At 45.3% G+C, this 23,745-nt stretch overlaps 1 protein-coding gene across 9 annotated transcripts in view; it reads left to right on the plus strand.

Moving 5' to 3' along the window:
* Positions 1–23,745, plus strand: part of FOXN3 (forkhead box N3) — a 405,900-nt gene that overhangs the window by 365,694 nt on the left and 16,461 nt on the right. For 5 of the 9 annotated variants that reach the window (XM_067728219.1, XM_067728275.1, XM_067728238.1 and 2 more), the window contains 2 exons: positions 5,560–5,625; positions 15,290–15,395. In XM_067728219.1, the coding sequence (XP_067584320.1) occupies positions 5,560–5,625; positions 15,290–15,395 (172 nt within the window). The remainder of the gene's footprint in view (positions 1–5,559; positions 5,626–15,289; positions 15,396–23,745) is intronic. The other 4 variants (XM_067728258.1, XM_067728283.1, XM_067728266.1 and 1 more) reach the window with 2 other exon arrangements.

Consider the following 23,745-nt stretch of genomic DNA (forward strand, 5'->3'; position numbering starts at 1 on the left):
ACTGTATTAAAGATGAAAATTGAAATGGGCCGCTGGGAGCCAGGCCAGAGGAGAAGTAACATTTGTTACTGAAGCATGAGAAAGGAGGAATTTTTTTAAATATGGGATTTGAGATTCGCTGGGTTTTAAGGATGGTCATTAAGCATCCGTGATGGCACTCTTGATGTTTTACTGAATTAACCGAGTGGTAAATGATACGGCCTCTGGTATTAGGACGCTGAACTCGGTACTGCTGTGAAACACGCCCCCACCCCCTCCAAAAATAAAGAGGGTTGTGCTGCTCTGTTCTCCTGTCCCCCTCTGCCTCACGCACATTCCCCAGAGATACAACATAAAGGATACTTCTGCCAGGTGGATCTTCTTTCCTAAAAAGAGTTCCTGGCCAAAATATCTTCTTCCTCTTTTCTTATGCTGGTAAGCTGGATTGAACCATCTTGGGGGTAGAATTCCTTTTTTTTAAGCCCAGGGAAAAATTTGACGCAGCCAACATGCAGCTCTTCCTTCCCGAATCTGGTCCTGGACCTTTCATCTGTCGGAATCAACCATGCCTCCGAAGCAGAGCATCCCTGGCTCCAGACCAGCTGCCCAGTCCCCTAAAACAGCCCCAGCCAAAGAGCTCCAGAACAAGCATCCTTGGTCAAAAGCATCCCACCAGGAAGATGTGCTTCCATCAGAAAGCCCCTTGGCTGCCTAAGGACACAGGCCACTGCCAGCTCTCTCCTGAGCACAGGGATTGAGAGGCTTTTAGGGACACCCAAAGTGTGCTCATGAAAACTAACACGTCACCAAGGTGGCAGCTGGGGGTGAGCCCCAGAGAGAGGTTGAGAAGTAAGAGCTGTGCATGGCAGAGGAGGGAGAGATGGGGGCCGGGAGAGAAGGAGGGGATTGCTGTGCTAAGGCGGTGTCTTCAGGGGCTCAGGATTTGTAGGGAGAAAGCAGTGTGCTGGGCGCAGGTTTCCTGTTGCAAACGCTTTGTGTCTGCCTTCTGAGAGTCTGCAGTCTAAAGGCGAGGGAATGTCGGTACGAACACTGTGGTGTGTTTTTATGCATGAAAAAGTCACCGCAAAAAAACTTCGGCTTATGTATACTAATATGACAGTGTGCCAAGATCTGTCATTAAGTGAAAAATAGGGGGACAAAGTTATCTTCAGAAGAGTATTTTCCACATGAACCAATTTTTAAAGAATAGGTATGTGTGCATGTGTAAGCGTATGTGTGCTGGTATTTCAGTGAATATATATAAACACCTGTATTTGTATAGACAGTTTCTGGACATATGTACAAGAAAATGTGAATCTGGGAGTGGGTCTATGGGGAAGGCATTTATTTCTCAAATTATATCCACCTAGTGTATATATATATATTTTTTTATTTTATTTTTATTTTATTTTTTTTTTTTTTGCGGTACGCGGGCCTCTCACTGTTGTGGCCTCTCCCGTTGCGGAGCACAGGCTCCGGACGCGCAGGCTTAGCGGCCATGGCTCACAGGCCCAGCCGCTCCGCGGCATGTGGGATCTTCCCAGACTAGGGCACGAATCCATGTTCCCTGCATCGGCAGGCGGACTCTCAACCACTGCGCCACCAGGGAAGCCCCCCCTAGTGTATATTTTTTGTTCACAGTGGGCATGCATTACTTTCTTGATTTTTTTTTAAGGGAAAAAATCTTAGACATTTTAATAATATTGTAGCATCTCTTTAGAGAGGAGGGATGGGTGGTTTTCGGCTCTGAAGACTGAAGCACGCACAGGATGCCTGGGTGTGACAAGTGTAAAGGTGTGTCAGATGTTTAGTAGAGGATCCGAGAGACTTTCTGACATAGAAACAAGGCTGACTGAGGCTTCTTTCGGGCTGTCTGGTGTTTCTTCAACACACCTGGAGCCAAAGCTGGCCCTTCTAGCATTGATCTGTACAGTTCTGGGAGATCTGTGCTTAAGCAGCTTACTGGATCAAGAAAGAGGTCTGGTTGATTACTTCCATTTTCATTTATCTGTAGCTGAGTATTGAACCCAGATAATGTTACATTTGATACACTAACAAATGAGACAAAAAGATGCCACTCAGGAGACAATTCTGTGCAGTTTTGGGGTAGGCAGAGATTTCTTAGTTGGGACACAAAAAGCATTGAGCTGTAAAAGAAATCAATAGATTGGATTTTACAAAAATTTCAAACTTCTGCTTATTAAAAGACACTATTAAGAAGCTGAACAGACAGGCCGTGGACTCAGAAAAATATATCTTGCAAAGGACTTCTATCTAGAATGTTTAAAGAAACCTTACAATTCAATCGTAAGAAATTTAACAACCCAATGAAAAAACAGGCACAAACTTGAACAGGCTTTCCACAAGAGAAGATCTACACATGGCCATTATGCACATGAAAAGATGTTCAGCATCGTTTGTCAGTAGGGAAATACAAGTTAAAACCACCAGGAAATACCACGACACATCTAGAAAGGCTCAAGTTTTAAAAGATTGACAAAAATGTGGAGCAACTGGAACTCATACGTGGTACAGCCTCTTTGGAAAAGAGAATCAATCCTCTGTAAAGTTAAACGTACACTTACCAGCGGTTACCCAAGGGAATGAAAAGCTGTTCTCAGAAGACTGGTAGAAAAGTTCACAGCAGCTTTTTCTGTAAGTTCCCCAAACTGGAATCAACCCAAATGTCCCTCTACGGGTAGATGGATGAACAAATTGTAGTGTATCCATACAGTGGGGTACTACTTGACAGTGACGGTAATAGGAAGGAACTGCTGACACCACAGCCTGGATGAATAACAGAAAGCGAGCCAGTAGTTGCCCAGAGCAAGGGTAGGGATGACAGCAAAGGGGCACAAGGAAACTTCGGGGTGATGGAGATCTGTATCTTCACTCTCCTCTTTACCTTGATTACGGTGGTGGTAGCGCTGGTATAAAATTCGTCAGACTCATCAACCAGTACGCCAGGGATGACACTCACTGTATCCCCCAGGGAAGGGCTGGCACTGTCGTGCCAGGGTGTACACACCTGCACAAACTCGTGATCACGTTTTCTCATACCATTTACAGTTCTCATGTTTGCCGATTCACCTACCAAGATAGCATGAGGGAGGAATCCCGTGCCTTGCCCTCCATTCCATTCTGCTCCTGGGGCTTCATGAGCAGGAACTGACCCGTTCAGAATGGAGAGTGGGGCTTAGGAATTGATTATGAATGAAATAATGAGAAGACTGGGTGTTACATTTGCCCCAGTTGCCTGGAGACCAGCAGGAGTGCCAAGGTAGCAACAGAATTCTTATCTGTGGAGGCCTCAGGCATGGCAGATCTGGTTGGAAGGAAGGATTGGAGGGCTTGTCCTAAAGCATCCTATTTTTACTTAGATTATATGTTTCTTTGGCTTGGCTGGGTGGGGTGGGGGTAGGGGTCATGGGTGGATGTTCCCATGTTGCCCTTGGGGCTGCCCCACTTAGGTTCGGTGAAATCCACGTGATGTTAATACTCTTGCCCTTTAAAGTTCTCTTTCTCTCCCTTCTTTTTCCTTCTTTCATTACATCTTTCTATCTGTGGCCCTTTACACCTTCCTCCTGAGGTCGAATGTGTTTTTGAAGAGTACGGAACTACTTTCTTTAGTTTTCTGGCAAAATAAGTAGGAAAAGACTCCAGACTTCTTAACTATATTTCCTCTTGTTCTGCCCGCATCAAACCTCCTGGTCACTCAGGAAAACTCCAATGAGAGTGGCCCGGGGAGGTGGGGACCGTCCAGCCAGGCCAAACCTGGGTTGCCTGCAGCACTTGCATTCTCGAAGATGGCAAAGAACCTTTGCTTGGCGAGGGGAAACAGGCACGTTTTCTCATTCCTGAGAAAGGAAAGGCCCTTTCCAAAGAGAGGGACTAGGAGAGGAAGGCCTCAGCCTTGCTGCCCATGGCTTGTGGGGTACCAGCAGTACCCTGACACTGCGAGCCCTTTGTCCTGGTGGGGACATGAGAGGGCAGGGACAGCGGCAACCCTGGGAGCACTGAGTGGAACTTTAAGTTTTTTGGTTCATCATTCAACTAATACATATATATTTTAACATCAGTGGGAATCGATGACTGTTTTAGGAGTTTCACCCCAGGAGTTGTCAAATAAGTTAATCTACCTGTTTCTCCTACAATATACTTCTTAAAATAAAATTTCACTCCATTATGAAGTGTAAGTAATGGACCTCCTGCAGGCAAAATAGAAAAAGACCTGAGGAGTCAAGTTCCTTTGCCTTTGTTTGTTTTTTGGGTTTTTTTTCTGTTTTGAGACACTGTCTTCTGAAACCAGAGTCAACCGTATTATTAATCACTGGTAGGGCTTTATACTGTATCACGTTACTCCCCTGGAATTAAACTGCACATATAAAGTTATGAAACATGTACTTTTTTAAACGGTAAAAAAGTTATTTTCTAACATAAAACCCCAGATAAAGTGCCATGGAGCCATTAGCAGTAAATCGAATTTTTTGGTATGTAATTTATACGAAAACTGACAAGTGCGACCCCGCCACCCCGCACCCCGTCATTAGTCATCGGTTTAGTGGACGCGGAGGTAGTAATCTTCAAGGGCAGGCATTGGGATGTAGACTTCCTTTATTTGGACCGGGCTCAAGCGGCAGCTCCTGTCACTCGGCCTCGCAGCACTATTAGCGAATTTTACCCCAGGGCAGCTGGGACGCTGGGCTGGGGCAGATGTTCTTTTCAGCCTATTCAGTGACCATTCTTGGGGGTTGTTTACTGTTGCCATGGTGACTTTCATTTCCATAGCAGCAGAGCTGCTGTTTCTCAGAGGAAAATGAATTTAGTTATAAAAGGATAATATTTTTCTGTCTGTATATAACCTGCCATCTGTCAACCGGTGGATCAGAAAGGATTCAGAAACCTATTAAGACTGATAGCAATGAAGTGATGAGTTGTTTTTTTTTTTTGTCCCATATTAAAAGCAATAATAGATGTGGAAACAAATGTTGTCCCCTCAACATCAGAACTTTAATTTTTTTCTTTATATTGATGTATGTGTGTGTTTAATGCCTTCACCGCCTCCACCACTGCTGCGACAACCTCATAAAATACAGTTTACATTCTGCTGACAAATGGAAATGACCGAATATCTTGTTTGTATCTCACTAGATGCAGGTGTATTTAGTGCTTTCTTTTCTTGGTGCTGTGAGCTTCCCTGGTTCATTAAAGATTCCGGTGGCTGAACTTTCTATTGTCACCCCACTCTCCTCTCCTCCACCCCCGGGGACAAAGCTGTGCGGGTGAAAAGATCAGCAACTTATCAGGAACATACAGTGCAAATTATGAAATTAGCAAACTGCGAAAAAAAAGCCGTGCTTTATCTGAAAAACTTGCTAACATGCCCCTTAAGTCTCACTCTAGAATAACATTCTTCCTTGCAAATCCAAATGGGAAGAAAAGTCACCTTTGGGATAGCTCCTCTAGTTCCTGGAATTTTTTTTCTCTGTTGCATTCATAAACTGTAACGTGCAGGGGGAAAAACACCCACACACACCGGCCCCGTTGTAAATAATGTTGTTTATTGGTTGATTTTTCCAGATCCTGACATTGATGCTGCCAGTGCCATGATGCTTTTGAATACTCCCCCTGAGATACAAGCAGGTTGTGAGTAGATATTTCTATAGCCTACAGCACCATAGTTTGTGAACTTAACCTTCTCCTTTATATACCAGGCCATAGGAAGAACTAATGCTCAAGCCAACCTTCCCTTATAGAATCACTTTAAACTACCTCAGTGCATGACTACATACATGTGCGCATAGAGATGCAGCTACGCATATGTATGAATGAATGCATAGGTGTGTTTCCAAGATGAGAAAGTTCTAATATAATTTCAGGGCTTAAGACTTGGGGGCAGGGAAGTGGACCCTGTAATGAGTCCCAGAGGAGAGACCCTTTGTCCTGCAGGAATTGTTCCCCTGAGTTTGTAGTTTCTGCTAGAAGAGGCTACAGGGGGCCAGCCTGACAGTCATGGAACTCAGCAGTGTCCGTTTTTAGACATTCCTCTCCCCTTGGGGACCTCATTAATAACAGGCTACCATTTAAGAGAGAGGAGAGGAAAATCTGGCGAGGCGGGGATGCAGGAGTTTGGAACAGCCTTAAAATGGAAACACTGTGGTGCCCCCCACCCTGCGTCTTCCCCACCAGCTTTCCAGGGTGCCACAGACAGAAGGGCAGGGCTGGTTTAGCGTAAGCAGGGCTCCTGTCTTCATCTTCTGTTGGCCCTTGAGCAATGTCAAGCTTGAGACAACTCTTTTCCTAACTTGAACTCTCTTCTCTCCACCATCGGATGTTTCTCCCCACCTCTGGCGCTACAACATTGTTAGAAAGGTCTCCTTCCCAAGTGATGACAAATGACCCAAACGCAGACATCTGTCCCCTCCTCCTCCCAACTTGAGGCTAGTTTCTCTGGCACATTCCACCCCCCACCAGAAGCCTGTTGAGCAGATAGCCACCACGGGCCGCTCAGCTCGCTGGCAGGACAATTGCATCGCCGCCTCCTGTGCATGAAACTCACGGCGTGGAGACGGCGGCGTGAAGCGGCACACCCCGCCGCGACGCCCACCAGGGCTGGCGCCCACCTGCCTCATTCTGAGCGCTGCATGGCCTCCCGAGCGAAGGGAATCCCCCGCTTCTGGAGCTGATAGGGTTTCCCACAGGAGAACATCTGTTCCCAGACCCTACCCAGGTGTCTTTTGATGCGGAGTTCCAGACCATCCCTCCTAGCCTTCTACTCGTCACAGCCTTCCAACAGCTTTAGGAAACTTGGCTCCTTCCTTACCTGGTCCATTTTTTAAAGGACCCAAGAGATGCAGCCAGGCGTTCTCGGGAGAGACTCACCCCTGTGCCGCGGGCTGCCATTACCTGATCCTGAAGGCGCAGAATTCTCATTCTCTCTTTGCTAAACTCAGCTTGCCGGCAGTTGACGTAACGGCTGCCCACACCTTCGAGAAGGAAACACCACCGTAAGCAGATGTGTACCGGTGCAGTCCTCTCACTAGCGGCTAACCTGTAGTGTGGGTTTCAAATGATGTTTGAAGTTAAAAGGAAATGAAAAAAACAAAATCAGAAAAAATAAAAAAAACCCTCCATTCTCAGATGACTCTTGCAGGAAGAGTATAGACCAGACTGTAATTCAGTTACGGTCTGAAATGGTTTCTGAAATCGAGTTGCGTAATTCATCATGAGGCAGGCGTACTGATTTTATCAGAGCTGTGTAAGGTTCAGGCACCTTCCTTTGCACCCAGCCGCCGCCCGCAGTGATCATTGGTTTAAAGAAATAACTTGGGGCTTCCCTGGTGGCGCAGTGGTTGAGAGTCCGCCTGCCGATGCAGGGGACACGGGTTCGTGCCCCGGGCCGGGAAGATCCCACATGCCGCGGAGCGGCTGGGCCCGTGAGCCATGGCCGCTGAGCCTGCGCGTCCGGAGCTCATGCTCCGCAACAGGAGAGGCTGCAACAGTGAGAGGCCCGCATACCACAAAAAAAAAAAAAAGAAAAAGAAATAACTTGATGAACTGGAATAATGGAGTTAAGCAGGAAAAGGCAAAGGGATTGGTCATTGACAGCAGCTTTATAAAAATCCATTATCACTAGATTCTTGACCACAGATAGAAGAGGAAAAGGGTTGATCCTGATTAGCTGAGAAGTGAATTGTTTTAATGTTCTCATGGCTAAATGAACTTCTTCTCTCCCTTACTGTAACACAAACTGTAATAATTATTTTTTTCAAGGCATCCATAGTCTTATTTACATTGAAATGCTGAATTTGAGTTTTCAAAGCGCGTTCACGTCTTGAAGCTGTAGAGTCATGTAGGGCTTTCCTACCGCGCTCTCACCACTGTGAGAAACCTGGCTGTAGCCTTCGTGAAGGCCCCCGCCAAGAGGGGGTCCCAGGGTCCTGGAAGGAAGGAACAAGGAAGCCCATAAAAGTCGTGGAAGGAGACGCATTGGCAGGAGCAGCAGAGAAGTAAATTTAAGGACTGGGCAGAGGGTAGAACATCACCTTCATATTCACCTTCCTGTCTGACCCCAAGCCTTGTAAAATCCCCTTGAGGCCAAGCTAGGGCATACTCAGTGGGCCGGATGTAAAGCCCCCCAAAATTGGACCAGTACCATCGGAAGGAAGTGAGTGTCTGTTGAGCGTCCGCTCCAGGCACTTAGGGGAGCCAGGGGGTCCCTCCTCAGCCTTCTGAGAAACGCAGTCCGAGGTTTGTGTCTCCGACGCCAGGCCTCTCTTTTCACTTAGCTCTTCTTTGCCTCACTCTCCCTTCCCCTCCCTGCCTGATGTTTCTTGTCCTGGGAAGTGATGCAGTACCTCGCCTCCTGAAGGGAGACGCATTCCATACATACGGTGGTGAAGCCACCGTGCCCTACACTGCTGGCTTTGTGCAAAGCCTGGAGAAAGTGAGAGGTGACCCCTCGACCAAAAGGTTCAAAGGCAGCAGACGCCCAGGCAGTGATGGGGTGTGGGCAGCCTCCCGAGGGGTGTTTGTGTGCCTGTGTCCCGGTGAGGATGTGTGTGTGCATCACCCAGGTTCGGGGGTCCTGCCACTGCCCACGCGTGGGGAGCGTGGGTTCCTGTCTGCACGGCGCCTGCCTGTGTTCTCCCCCGTGTTGCTCTGTGGCTGGGCTCTGTTTATAGAGCTTCCTCGTGTGCTGCTATTTATAGCCCCTTGTTTTCACCTCCCAGGCTGTGTGATGCCCCTCTTTGAATGGGGGCCACCGGCCACCAACCTAGTCTGTCTGCCACTGGCACTCCCAGCAGTCGGAGGCTGTCCTGGATGGTTTGAAAGCCTTTTCCTTTGTCATTGCCCTTCGTAGCCAGTTCACTTCAGGTCACCAGATGGCAGCCACTTAGGTCTTTTCCACTCATCCTCCCTGCTCAGCATCTGCACAGCTAGCTCGGTGCAGACTGGCCTCAGTCTGGCTCTGAGCTGAGTAGTTCATAGAAAGGAAACTTCTCCAGAAGTTGACAAGAACCCCAGTCAGCCAAGACGCTTATCTTGGGGGGACCTGATCCTGCCCCAAGGGTGCTCACTGCACTATGTGTTGCTTGAGCTGGACTCCCTGTGGGTCCCCTCAGCCCCTCCCTGTGCTCTGATGCTTCTCTTTCTGTGAGGCAGCAGTGCACATCTAATCAAAACCTCAGGCCACAGCATTTTGTCTCCTCTGGTAGCACCAGCGGTAATGTGATCTTTCTCAGACTTTCCCAGATTGCCGTATGGGGAACATTCTACAAGGTGTGCCATCGTGTCTCAGGTGCTCTGAAAAACACTACTTCCAGAAAAATCCAAGCAGGACACTGCTTCCTCCTTATCTCTTAACTTTGGATTATGCTTCTGGTCAAGTCCATCCACCTACCCCCCCCCCCCAATAAAAAGTGTCTGTGTAGACTAATTCCAGCTTCTAGAGTCTACTTAAATACCTGCTTTGCAGTTCCCCTTCGACAAGCCCTGTGAGTCATCTTTAACCCCAGTGGAGGAATTGTTATTAAGTCCGGAGAAGTCAGATCACCATTACTCATCTTCAAAGGCTTGCATGATCCCTGGTTGGAATGTTCCAGAGAGGAACTCTAGGTAATAAACAAAACAACAAAATGGGACGGAGGGGGGAGGCGGAGTTCTGCATCCCCCTCCCCAGAACTAGGCTGTGTATAGATGCACCAGCCACCGGCGAAGAAGGGCAACCAGGAAGCAGGCTCCCCTCTCTCAGCCCCCTCCCCAGCATCTTTCCAAGGAAGCAGGTGGAAAGGCCAATTTTAGGAAAGGGAAGGATTAGCGGAATCACCTGCTGCTCAGCTTATGGCCTCTGGTAGCTTAGCCAGGGCTGCTCTCCAAAGGCGGCAGCAGGAGCGCAGGGGTTACTTTCACAAGCTGTGAAAATCAAGGAAACTGAGCATCAGGAGGGAAGCTGGGGAAGCCAGGATGGGGCGGAGCTGAGGGGGGCGGAGCTGCAGGAAGGTTTCTCTTGTGCCTTCAACTTTTTTTTTTTTAGGTTCTGGAGACGATCACATTTAGATCACAGTGAGCGGTGCTGCTTGATTGGACTGTGTGTGTGTGTGTGTGTGTGTGTGTGTGTGTTGCTTTCTTGCTGGTTAAAAGTAAGAAAGTTTAGGGTCACCGTATAACTTAAGGTAAAGTGGTCGATCAGCTGGGAGCCCTGGTGCTGATGTCCTTAGGACCTCATCCCAGGATTTGAGAGTCTCCGAAGTATGTCTTCTCTCCTATAAAAGCCATTTTTAAAAATTTTTATTTTATATTGGAGTAGGTTGATTAACAATGTTGTGCTAGTTTCAGGTGTACAGCAAAGTGGTTCCGTTATACATATACATGTGTCTATTCTTTTTCTAATTCTTTTCCCGTTTAGGTTATTACAGAGTATTGGGCAGAGTTCCCTGTGAAGAACCAGATATTTAACTGATCTAACAGAAGGGGATGATGCTGGAGGCCCGTGCTTTTTTTTTTTTTTTTTAATTTTTGTTGGAGTATAGTTGATTTAGTGAGAGCCACAAATCTGAGTTTAAGGTTGATTTTGAATGTCCAGTTTCTTATGACATCTCTTCTCTAGCTGGAGCCTAGGTATAATTTCAGCACATTGGGTGGGGTGCACTGGGGTTCACGTGCTTTGAAATACGTTGAGGGAAATGCAAAGGAAATGAAAGGACGTCGACCTGCTGATAGGAGAAGGACTGAGGAGTGGTGGACTCGGGTTCCTCCAGAGCCCAGAGTCAAAAAAGCCATGCAATAGGGACCTCAGAATGCCTTTCTCAGACATTTTAGACTGGCTGTGATTCATCTTTCAGAAGCCACATTCTTGAAACTTGGGGATGGAGACAGAAAGGAGAAAAGATGGGAGGACAGTTAAGTGTCACAGCCGGGCTCCTGGCAGCCTGTGAGCAGAGAGGGGCACACCCGCCCGCCGCACGTGAGGCGCACTGCCAGTGCTGAGGACTGAGAAATGCCGGGCTTGGCCGAGGCAGCGTTCAGTGGCAGCTCATTTGAGAACGAGCTCCAGGATTCAGAAGAAGAGCCTAGTCTGCACACCAGAAGTCTTGCGAGGTTCAGAAAATAGCTCAGGGAAAACCTTTTAATGCTGAGGGATAGCTCCGTCCGTGAGATTGTCTTTGAAGTGAATACAGTTCATTAACCAGGAAGATGTTTTCGGGGGTGAGTGCAGAGTTAGGGAGAGCTACAAAAAGCATAATAGGCTGAAAGAATTTCCCTGTGTCCTGACCCCGTTAGGTCCTATGCCTCAGAGATAACTAGTAAGAAGATGCCGTTGCGGTGAGATGGCATGGTGGAAGGATGAACATGGTGGTGACGGTGATGATGAGCTTATATAATGGGCCAGCCACTGAGCTAGCAATTTGTGTACTTTGTCTTGTTTAATCTTCAAAATGATCCTCTGAGGTACGTTTATGCCTACTTTACAGGTGGGGAAACTGAGGCACAGAAAGAGTAAGGCACTTGCCCAAAGCCACAGAGCTAGCGGTGGGGCAAGACTTTGAATGGAGGCCATGTGACCCCATGACTTGTAACCATGCAGGAGGCTTCTTCCCTGAAACTTAAATGCGACAAGAGGGTCAAAAGAACCCAGTCTCCAGTAGGTGCTCAGTGAGGGCTGGCTTCCTTTCTCTGTTTCCTTTCACGCCAGGTGCGCCCCTGGTGCTTAGAGGTTCTAGGCACTTGGGCAGAGGACTCTGGGCAAAAGAAAAAGTGGGGCTGCATTTCTCCTTTGACTGGCAGGTGATTCTGTGGCCGTACTAGAGGCCAGGGGAATGCACGCTCCATGACTCTCATCCGCCCTCTTCACTTTCCAGGGCTCCCTAGTCTTTGTCCCAGGATTTTAGGTGGTTCCGGTGTTTTTGCCAAAATGGTGACTCTGACATGATTTGTTCAAGGAGAACGGAAGCACCGTGAGAGCAGTGGTTGCTCTTCCGGCTAAGTCTGTGACCAGAAAGGTGGTCAAGGTCTTCCAATGCGGTCTGGTTTTGTCTTTACGCATTCTTACGGGCTTTCATCTTAGCTGGACTGGAGACAACACAGGCCATCCCAGGATTGCTCTGGGAATGTTGAGCATGGTGGTGATGATGACGATGATGATGATGATTGATGGCTAACGGGTATTTTCAAAATAGCAATGCCTTTATTAATTCAGTTAAATCTCTAAATACTCTGATAAATACCATTTGTCTCCTTCTTACTTAAGTAGCTTGTCAGGGGACACAGGCAGTAAAGGACACGCATGGGAAACACCAGAGTCTGGCTCTCAGCCTCTATGCTGCAGACCACTTCCTTGCTCAAAACCCTTTAATGGTTTTCCCAATATCCGTGGGATGAAGTCCAAAGGCATCTCATGCCTGCTAGGATTATGTGCTTTATCAAAATTACTTTTTAGTTCGTGTGCACATTGTGATTTTTATCACTTCTAGGCCTGGTTTGTGCCTTTGAATCCCAACTTCGACGGCACTTCCTACAGGAAGGCTTCCCAGATAGCTTTTTTTGGGGGGTTCGGTGTCTCCATCTTTCATGCCTATAGGCCCCCTGCCCTAGCACTCGCCATAGTATATTTTCATTGCCTCTTCAGTTTTCTGTCTGTCCCACTTAGCTGTGGGGACCCTGTGTCCCCTTCGTCTCATACATTGGCAGGCAGTTGGTAGTTTAATCCATTAATTGATACAATCTGTATATGGGACTGTAATAATCTTTACTGGTGAGAATTATAACCATGGTATAAATTTTAAATATTTAAGTTTTTTTGGGGGGGTACCATTCTATGAGATTTGCCTGCTGTTCTAGATGAGATCCCTAGTGCCTGGTATATTAAATAGTATTATCAGAATTAAACTGAACCTGTGGTCATCTGACCATTTTGAGGAGAGTACCCTACAGCAAAATAATTGAAAAACCCTTTCCCACTATCCCCAAAACAGAGACAAACCAAAAACACCTCTCTTTTCAAGCAACCTGAAGCATCTGTCTACAAACTGCATAGTTCTACTGGTTTTTACATATGTCTGTCCGCAGAAGCTATTGGTATTTTCTTCTAGAAGTTGCGTAGTTTTAGTGCTTACATTTAGGTCTATGATCCATTTCTAATTAATTTTCCTAATGGTATGAGGTTAGGACCGAGGTTCATTGTTTTCCAAATGGATCTCTGATTGTTCTCTCTTTTCCCCCATTGTGTTGTCTGCATATTTTTTGTCAAAAAATCAGTTGACCACACACATGAGTCTGTTTCTGGACTCTATTTTGTTCCATTGATCTATATTTCTGCACTTACACCAATACCACACTGTCTTGTAGCTTTATAGGAATAATTCAGGTAAATATAAATTCTAGACACTCTTCTAGAGTTCTAGAAAACTCATCAACTGGGCAAACTATGATAATTAGCTGCAATATCACATCATAACAGGTTTCATGCTTTTAAGATACCTGCCTCAGATGATCTGAAATCAGGCTGATAGTATGGGATGGGTAGGAATTCCTGATCTAGTTCAAACTACCTTCATAATTAAATATGGGAAGAGACAGGGGATTCTGGAACCCTGACTGCACTGGTAGTACTGACTTCAGGCACTGGTTTCAATTTTGTCTCCCATCCCACCTTTTATAAAGCCTAGTAACTAGGGCCTTACACAAACCTGGATGAGAAATGGCAAAAAAATATTAGCAGGAGCTACAGAACGCCCAAGGAATCGGTCTGTAACTTAATCCCATGTTCCAGAGTGGACATTCATCCTACGTGAAGGACCTGACTAAAGGTTCAGAATATTTAAGTAAATGTGCTCTCAGAGACCTGAAAATGATAGGAGTAAAAAGTATATGCTGTGTATTTTGGGAAAAGTAGTTATTCTACACAAATAATGTCAGCTTTAAAAACTTGATATCCAGAGTGGTTTTTATTTTTGAAGGTATGATTTTCTAGAGTCTTTTTGGTAAGGTGTTTGTTTGAGAAAGCACAATTTGTCCACCTTGCCCCCGGATGAGACTGTGCCAGGGGCTGCATGAACACAGCCAGGGCTCTGGGGACTCTTTCGGATGCTGGCAGCGGAAGGGGTCTTAGAGAACACCGTTCAAAGAGGGACACAGAGATTCCGTGAGCTTGCGTGAAGTCCTACCAGAAGAACTAAGATTAAAACCCAGGTGTACAAGCCCTGTGTCAGTGTGCTCACACAGGATGCATGCCTGACCCCATATACACACACATGGAGGGGTGTTGATGGTGCAGTAAGAATATTAGCTTGAACCAGAAGAAACTGCTGTTTGGGAGGTCAAAAAAGATCGAATATCGGGGATTTCCTGTGGTTCCCCTCTTCTGCACATCCTCAGATTCATGTAAGGCCACCGTGAGTTTATATGCAGCATGGGCAGTATCTGATGGTCACTGGCGTGAAAGGTTGGCTCAGGATTAATCCAGGGGTGAGTGTGTATAGGGGACCATGGGATGATGAGAGAGCTCTCAGGAGATTTGCTTAGAGGAAGCTTCTGGGAACGAGGAAGGCGGCCCTCCAGAGCGGGCTGTGTGATTCTGAGGCTGGAGCCAGATCCACGCCGCTGACAACCCTTCACTCCCAACAGAGATGGTTGTGAGGATTCTGAGATGATGAGATGATGCTGTGAGCGCTGAGGTGCTGAGTAGTTTGTAACATCAGCTCTGCTGTTCCCTTGGCTGTCTTTTTCCCTTGTTGGATTAAGGACGCTTAGAAAGATGTTCCCAATTCTGACCATGAACAGCGAAGCATGAGGAAATGCTTTTGTTTGGTCATCTGCTGTCAGGTGGTGTCAGGTTCTTAAGATCGTTTTAGGGTCTGACTAGAGATAAAAGATTATATTTAATAAATGCAAGAAAATAATATTTGAAGCCCACTTTTTAAAACTCATCTTTTTTTTTTTTTTTTTCCCACCAAGGCATCAATAATAAGCTATTGGTCTGACTTGGCTGACTAGTCCCTTTCTTGAGGTGTGGTATCTTTCTCTCTTTCTGTCTCGCTCTCATGGTATTTTTTTCTGTATCTGTCTCCCTGTGTGTGTGTGTGTGTGTGTGTGTGTGTGTGTGTGTGTCTGTGTGTGTGTGTGTCTGTGTGTGTTTCTCTGTCTCTGCTTGCTCTATGTACCTATGACTATCTCTTTCTCCCTTCTCTCTCTCTATCTCTCTGTCTCTCTCTCTCTCTCGTTCTCTGGTGTATCCAAAATTTCTGACTCAGAGCAGAAATCTTCACAGTTGGGTTCATGTGTGGTGTCTTTTCCCTTTTTGCTCTTTCAGTTCCTCCAGGAGTGATACAAAACGGAACGCGGGTTCTGAGCCGAGGCCTGTTTCCCGGAGTCCGGCCGTTGCCAATCACTCCCATTGGAATGACAGCAGCCGTGAGGTAAGGGAGAAGCTTGCTGGGCAAAGCCCACCTGAGGAGTGGGAAGGACATTGTGTGTCCCATGGGGCTACTCGAGGGGATGGAGAAGACCAGCCTCAAGTAGTAAAGACAGAAATAGTACGGGTGTTCAAAAAAGTTACAGTAGCTCCCAGGGACCCCAATCCAAGTGCCAACTACTCCTTCTTGGGCCATCAAATTATCCTGGTCTCTTTGCAGATTAAATGAAGACAGATGAAACTAAGTTGCTTTGTGCTAAAAAGGTGGGGTAAGGTGAACAGAAGGAAATGGTGGGCAAGTTAGTCATTAGATTCTAGGCTAGCTGGTCGACCTCTAGACTTAGCCCTGTCACTTCCCAGTCCTTTGACTTTGGGTGGATGTCTGACCTCTCTGGGCCTCAGTTCCCTCATCCACGAAATCCTCTAGTCCTGGGAAGGGTTGCGATGAAACTCACATGCAAAAAATCGTGTGTGAAAAGTGCTTTGGTAAGTGATGTATAAATACCAGGTGGCATCAGTCTCCTGCTTCTGAGACTCCAGTCAGTTGCCAAACCACATGAACTCTTCCTTGGGAAATTTCTTTCCTCCATCCTTCTCACCTCCTCTGCCAGCCCCAGAGTAGGGTCTGTCGCTAGCTGAGAAGCCTCACACGCACCAGTTTGAATGCCTTCCTCCTATTCCTTGCTGCTTCTCTGCCCACCCTCGCCCATCCATCAACCATCGCCAGACTGATTTCCTAAAATGTGCCTCTCCAGCTGTCTGCAAAAGCATCCTCCTTGGCTCCCACCACATCACCCTGATGTCCCCCTGGTCCTCCCATCTCCTTGAGCCAAATTTGTTCTCCGCATACATCCAATGTTTGCCCATCTTATTCATACAGTTTCCTCTCTGTCAATTTCCCTCAGACTCCATATACAAGGCAGCATATCCTTCATGGCCCATCACAAAAATGATTCCTTCACAAAGCTTTTCTGCACAGGCCTCTGAGCCAACATCAGATTAATTTCTCTTTTCTTGGAACCCATAAGCCCATGCTTTGGTTGTGACCCTTTGATGAGTGACCCTATGTGTGTGTGTCCCTGTGTCCTCTGTGGTTTGCTCGCTGAGGACGGGGGCTGGGTCTCACTCACTTGGCTGATGTCTCATTGCATGTTGCACAGCTCCTTGTTTAGAAAAGGCCTGCCATGCTGAGCTGCATCCCTTCACAGCATCACCTTCCAGCTTCTTTCCTGCACTTTTGGATCAAGTTCACACCTAATGGCGATTTTGCTTTCATAGTGTTTCATGTCCCAAAGGAAACCATCCCAGGAAGTCTGTTAACTGGGCCCTGAGGGACACGTAGGGTCGAGCTCCCTGATGTGAATCAACCATGTGGAGATTCTCCACTCACTTGTGTCTTTTAATCCTCCCAGCAAACCAACTACTTTTGCCAGGATGGAAGTCCTTAATCTTCAGGGCAGGCGCTGGCATTTGGAACCTGCTAAGGAGGAAAGTTGGTAGGAATTAGAAGAGTCATAGAATGATAAAAACCACTTATCATTTCTATTAACCAGACATGGTGACACTTTCCAAAAGTGTATGGGAAGGTTCTTTTTCTTGTACTTCTCCCATATTTTTCTTAGATATCCTGACATCAGTAATTGAATTCATAAATGGTAAGCCTCTTCCATGAAGCCGATATATCCATGCCTTGACCTCACATTATGAGAGAGACATTCTGTTTTCCGTTCTTTCTTAAACTTGTTTCTGCCTAACCTCCTAGTTTGCCTTTTTGGTTGAGAAGACTTTGAGACCGTAGACTATTCTTACGGGGAGCAACAATCTGCTTTTCTGGGCGGAAGCTAGGTACAGACTTCCAGTTTGTCGTCTTCAGCATCTTTTCAGTGCCTTTGAAAGCGAACGCAGCTCTCCACGTGGCTCCAGCCATTCCCTCAGAGAAGGGAAGAGCCAGGCAGAGCGAAGGGAGGCCTGAGACCGGGCTGGCCTTCAGCAGGAGCTGCTCCTAATTTTAATTCCTAATTTTAAGTATTACCCTCATGGCATATATTATTGCAAAAATTTACTGATTAGCCTCTAGAAGCATTATGTAAAATATAATTTTTTTTAACTGGTTATGTTCTGGTTAGAAGATAACATAGCACTACAGCAAAACAATGATGTCTTCTTTCTGGTAAAAGAGTTGCTACTCATGCAGTCCAGCCAGTGCCTCACCTAGTCTCCTTCCACGGTAAAAGGCCACAAAACAGGTTCAGGGCTAGACCTGTGCATCAGTCAGATCCAGTTGGGAGACAGAAGCCACACTAGGTACTCGAACAGAGAGACTTCAAAATAAAGAACCATTAACCAGGTAGAACGTTATTAACCAGGCAACTGGAAGGGTAACAGAGAACTCAGGGTATCACGGAGGAAACAGTTGTAGGAAGTAGCCACATCCCCTCGGGTGAGGTTGGAATGACTGCCTCTCAAAGCTGGACCTCAGAGCTCAGAGGAGGGGCTGCGGCTGGGATCCAGACCTCTTAGGAGGTACCACTGAGCTGGGCTGGAATCTCTGAGCTCAGAGGAGGGACCCGTGGAAGGACCAGAGGTATCTCTAAGGAGAAAGCTCCTCCTGCTAGGGCACGTACCTCTCAGGGAACGTGAAGAAGTTGGGTCTCCAGTATTGGAAAAATCACAAACTGGATTCAGCACCTACTATAGGAATGAACTGGCGCTGCAGAGGGGAAGAGGCATTGCTGGGGTGACGCAGGAACAGGAAGCACACAGGAAGGAGCGTGTCCCCTCTTCCTCCACCCCCTTCCCAGTCTCTCGAAGGCAGAGCCAGGAGTGCTGCAGAAATGTGGCTTGCCCCAGCCCAGCCTGCTCCAGCTTACGAAACACTACAGTAGTCTGGGGTTGGGGCTGAGTGACAGTAGCTTCATAACGCCTGTCCCCCTACAAAAGCACTCATAGTCGAAGGGTGACCTTCCTCAACATCACAGGAGGTTTAAGCAGAATCATTTCAGTGAAATGTACAACCGCAGTTTGCAGAAACTAAACAAGTTCCCATTTGCATAAATAGAGATAAAGAAAACCATTGTGCCTTAGCAGTCCATTATCCAAATACCAATTCTGCACTTTCCACCTCAGTTTAAGAGACATTAGGGAGAGGAATGTCACAGGCTCTGGAAGATCAGGGACCCTTGCTTATAATACCTTTGCCCTCTTTATGGCCCAAATAGGAGGCAGTGCGACACTTTCAGGAAAAATGAATATAAACATAGCTAGGTGGGTATTTGCGGGAGAGACTGTGTAAAACCCATTAAGAAGTGTTTGGAGGGGAGGGGGGGGATCTTGTTTTGCTTTTTCACATTCATTGCAATTGCAATTGTTTTAAATTTGGCCATTTGTCAGTTGAACCTAAATTCAACTAAGGTTATAGGGAAAACAGTCCAGCAGAGAATAGAACAACAGCAAACGTCGTCCGCCAGACCACGTGGCAGTGGCCAAGGGTCCCTGGGGGTGTTCACATGTTTACAGGGGTTGCTGTCCCCACCGGTTCAGCTGGGGCTGGCAGGAGGGCCAGAAAGTCGTTAGCACCCCCTGAAGACCTGTCTCCTGCCCTGCTTTGTGTGACAGGTTTTCTGTGTGAGTCTAAGCAACTTCTCCTTAAGTGAAAATATTTGTCTTTCAGGGACTTTTTTTTCCTCCACTGAGTGGCAAAGGCCATGTTTGTTTGTCTTAACTCTGAAACTGTTATTGACATAGATGAAGTGTTACTTTTATTAGCTGATCATTACACAGCTTGTATTTGCTGGGTTCCTTTGCATATAATTATGATGTGTAATCTCCTTGTAAGAGTATCTGTCAATAGCATAATTGACTTTACAGTGTTGACTTTTTACTCAATAACCTCAGGGATCGGCCCATCCTTAGACATCGGAAACCTGCTTATTTTTAAATTTGCTTGGGCAGAGAGTCCTCAAGACACATTTTCCTCAAAATAACTGCTCCCACGTCTCATAGTTTTATGCCCGTGTCTTCTGCTGCTTCTCCAGTGAAATTTCTTGCAGAGAATACACTGAGTGGGACAAACAATTCTAGTCCAAGAAGAACTGTTTCTGGAACTCTTGGGAAATGGGAGCATAAGACTTCTTACATTCATAGAATTATGGGCTGCTTCCCAGGTACAGGCCGTAGCACTCTCCTGGGTCTGAGCCACCTTGTTTTCAACTCTTAAGGCTTTTTGACCCCAAGTGACCTCTCAGGTGGCAGAGAAAAATTAAATGTCCAGGGCTTGCCAGAGGATTGAGAGAGAACTGGTGGAAGGGCCATCCTTCGTATGTCAAGAGAGCCCAGAAATTGCATGCATGAACTTGGGAACCAAGTTTCCTGGGTCCATAGCCTGCAGCTGTGTGACCTTGGGCCAGGTGTGCCTGGGCTTCTCAAGAGAAAACCAGCACCTGCCTCATGAGTTATTAGGATTAACACACAGTTACATGCCTGGCGCACAGTAAACATTATACAGGTGTTCAATAAATAAATAATTAGAAAAACAAACAACCCTATTCATAAATGGGAAAGGACTTGAACAGACTTATGTCCAAAGAAGATACACAAGTAATCAATAAGCACATAGAAAAATGCTCAACATCACTAATCATTAGGGAAATGCAAATCAAAACTACAGTGAGATACCACTTAACCCCCATTAGGATGGCACTGTCAAGAAAACAGGAAATAACAAGAGTTGCCAAGGGTGTGGAAAAATTGGAACCCTTGAGCACTGTTGGTAGGGTTGTAAAATGGTGAAGCCACTGTGGAAAACAGGATGGCAGTCCTCCAAAAATTAAAAATAGTAACTGACATATGAGCCATCAATTCCACTCCTGGGTATATACCCAAAAGAATTGAAAGCAGGTTCTCAAAGAGATATTTGTACATCCATGTTCATAGCAGCATTATTCACACAGTAGCTAAAACGTGTAAGCAACTCAAGGGTCCATCAGCAGATGAACAAACAAGCAAAATGTGGTATATATACACACAATAGAATATTCAGCCTTAAGATGGAAGGAAGTTCTGATACATGCTACAATATGGATGAACCTTGAGGACATTTATGTTGAGTGAAATAAGACACTCACAAAGACAAATACTGTATGATTCCACTTATATGAGGTACCTAGAGTAGTCCGATTCACAGAGAGAGAACGTAGAGTGGTAGTTGCCAGTAACTATGGAGAGAGGGAATGGGGAGGTAAATTGTTTAATGGGGACAGAGTTACAATTTTACAAGATGAAGGGTTCTGGAGATGAATGGTGGGGATGCCTGCACAATGTTATGAATGTATTTAATGCCACTGAACTGTATGCTTCAAAAGGGTTAAGATGGTAAGGTTTTTTGTTTGTGTATTTTATCACAAACTTTTAAAAAGGAAAAAAAATGAGTAATGGGGAGAGCCTTATGGATTCATCCAACCTGCCCTCCACAGACCTTCCCAGGCCCCCTTTCTGGGTATCTGAAGCTCAGTCCCAACCGCCAGAAAAGGCTTTAGATTGGGCTTCTGTGCCACCTTGAGGACAGTGCACATTTGTGGCAAAGCCATGGTTTTGAGGAGTCATGACAGTAGTCTAAACCATAGCCTGTTGTAAAATTATAAGGAAGCTCCATTTGATCACCACCTAAGGCTGCTTAATTTCATTTGGATCTCTAAGAACCTCAAGTGAAAACTGTACTTCCCGTGGAACAGGAGGCAAGTCAGAAATTAATGGTTCTATACATACAAAAGATTAATACGTAAGGTCCTGTCCATATAGAGTCACCAGGAAAACCTACGTATCAGCTTTAGATCTACTCCTTGTCATTCTCTTTGTCTTTCCCTTGGAGAAGGTGTTTGTCACAGGAGTTTAGGAAGCCTGCAACCTTCAGTTTTAAGATAGGGTGGGGACCAGTTATACAACTGGAGGGAAAGTTTGCCACTGATCTCTTTCTTTTGTATTGTATTTTGTTTTGTTTTTTAAAAGCCAAGTACCTGTCAGATTTTATCTTCTGAAACCATGGTCTTTGAAGGCAATTCTAAAACTCAGTATGAGGTTATGCTTAGTGGTGGGAAGGAGAGGAGGAAATATTACTAAAGGGAGCGGTTAAAGGGAAAAGGAAAAAACAGTACCAGGAGGACAAAGGATGCACAAGAGTTCCTGCTCGGCTGCCAGCTCGGCTTTTTGTCTTGACTTCTGTCTCTTCTGGTCCAGAAATCTAAACAATGACCAGCAAGTTCCCTGTGTAAAATTTGATCAGCGTTCTGGAGCTGCTCCTCGTGTTTCAAATCAATGGCATTGGTTTGAAAGTCCAGGGGGCTTTTCCTATTGTATCTAAAAATCCTCTGCTCTCCCGGTATGCAGACCTGTGCCAAATGCAAAACGGTTCATAGAGGAGAGTTTTAGGATCACTCCTGTTGTGTTCTGCGATCTAGTACAGAGAGGGAGTCACATTTACCTCAGTCTTTTAAGGGGACGATTTGCAGCTCATGGGAGAAAATTATGCTCCTTCCTGCCCCTGCCCTGGGGGTGACCACTGAGACAGAAGTCCTGGAGTTGTTGGACCCATATGCTTCCTGGCAAGGGCTACCCAGCTGGAGCAAGCATCAGAGGCCCCTGCACCCACTATCTGAAAGATAACCATAATCCCAAATTTTGTATTTACTCTTCCTAGGCTTCTAAAAGTATTTTTGATATCTGTAAATACTGTATTTAGTTTTGCTTGGTTTTGAGTTTTATATAACTAGAATGATACTATATGTCTTCTTTCCAACTTGCTCTTTTTATTCATTATTAAGTTTATTTGGTTTGCTGCATATAGTTGTAACTGATGATGATTTTCATGGCTGTATAATATTCCACTCTGTGGCTATACCACAATTTTTTTTAAGACATTTGAATTGTTTATAGTTCTTTGCTGTTACAAGCAAAGCCGCTATGGAAATTCCTATACATGGCTCCAGTTTCATTTAAGATGCATGTCCAGGTGTGGGAATTGTTGGTTTGTAAGGTATGAACATGCTCAGCTTTACCAGATGATGACAAATTGTTTTCTAAAGTGCTTGTATCCATTTACACTCCTACCAGCAGAGTATGATGCTTCCCATTCCTCTTCATCTTCACAAACATTCGGAATTGTCATACTTTGCAATTTCAACCAATCTAGTGAATATGTGACAGTATCTCATTGCATTTTAATTTCCATTTCCCTTCTTACTAAAGATATTGCACAGTTCTTCATATATTTAATTGGCTGCTTGAATGTGCTCTTTGATGGATTGCCTGCTCAACATTTTTATTCATTTTTCTATCAGGTTGTTTCTGTTTTTCTTATCTTTGTAGGAGTTCTTTGTATATTCTGGGTATTAATCCTTTATTGACTATATGTGTTACTAATAACTTTTCTAAGTTTGTGGATGGTCATTTCACGGTCCATGGTAATGTCTTTTGATGAATAGAAGCTCTTAATTTTCATGCTTAGTAATCATTTTGTAATGAAATCTAGTGTCTTTAAAAAGCCCCTGTTCCAAGATCGTATGGTCTTCTATAGTTTTTTTCTAAAAGATTTAAAAAGTTTTTCCTACTCATTTAAATCTATAATCCATGTGGAGTTAATTATTTGTATATTGATTTTTTCCAGCAACCTTGCTACATAAAATAAACCGGCTTAGTAACTTTAATAATTTATCTGTAGATTCTTCTATGTATAAAATTATATCTTATATAAATAATGGTGTGGATTTTTCTAATTCTTATATCTTTTATTTCTCCTGTCCTATTGCAGTTAGGACCTCTGAGTAAAAGTAATGGTAATAGACATCTTTATATTGTGTCTTATTTTAAAGGGAGCTATGTTATTGAACAATTGATAGAATGTTATAGGTTTTTTTAGGAAATATACTTTATCATAACAAAAAAAATTCCTTCTATTTTTGGCTTGCTATGATACTTTATCATAAATGGTTGTTGAATTTCATCAACGAAATGTTTACATCATTTAAGATAACTATAAATTTTTTCTCTCATTGGTTTTTTTTGTTTTTTGGGGTTTTTTGCGGTACATGGGCCTGTCACTGCTGTGGCCTCTCCCGTTGCGGAGCACAGGTTCCAGATGCGCAGGCTCAGCGGCCATGGCTCACGGGCCCAGCCGCTCCGCGGCATGTGGGATCTTCCCAGACCGGGGCACGAACCTGTGTCCGCTGCATCGGCAGGCGGACTCTCAACCACTGCGCCACCAGGGAAGTCGATCAACCCTCTCATTGTTTTTTACTTGGTGAATTACATTATAAATTCCCAATTTTGAGTAAAATCTGCATTTCTGATATGCTTATGATACA

This window comes from Pseudorca crassidens, chromosome 1, assembly GCF_039906515.1.
Source record: "Pseudorca crassidens isolate mPseCra1 chromosome 1, mPseCra1.hap1, whole genome shotgun sequence".
In the NCBI taxonomy this organism is placed as follows: Eukaryota; Metazoa; Chordata; class Mammalia; order Artiodactyla; family Delphinidae; genus Pseudorca; species Pseudorca crassidens.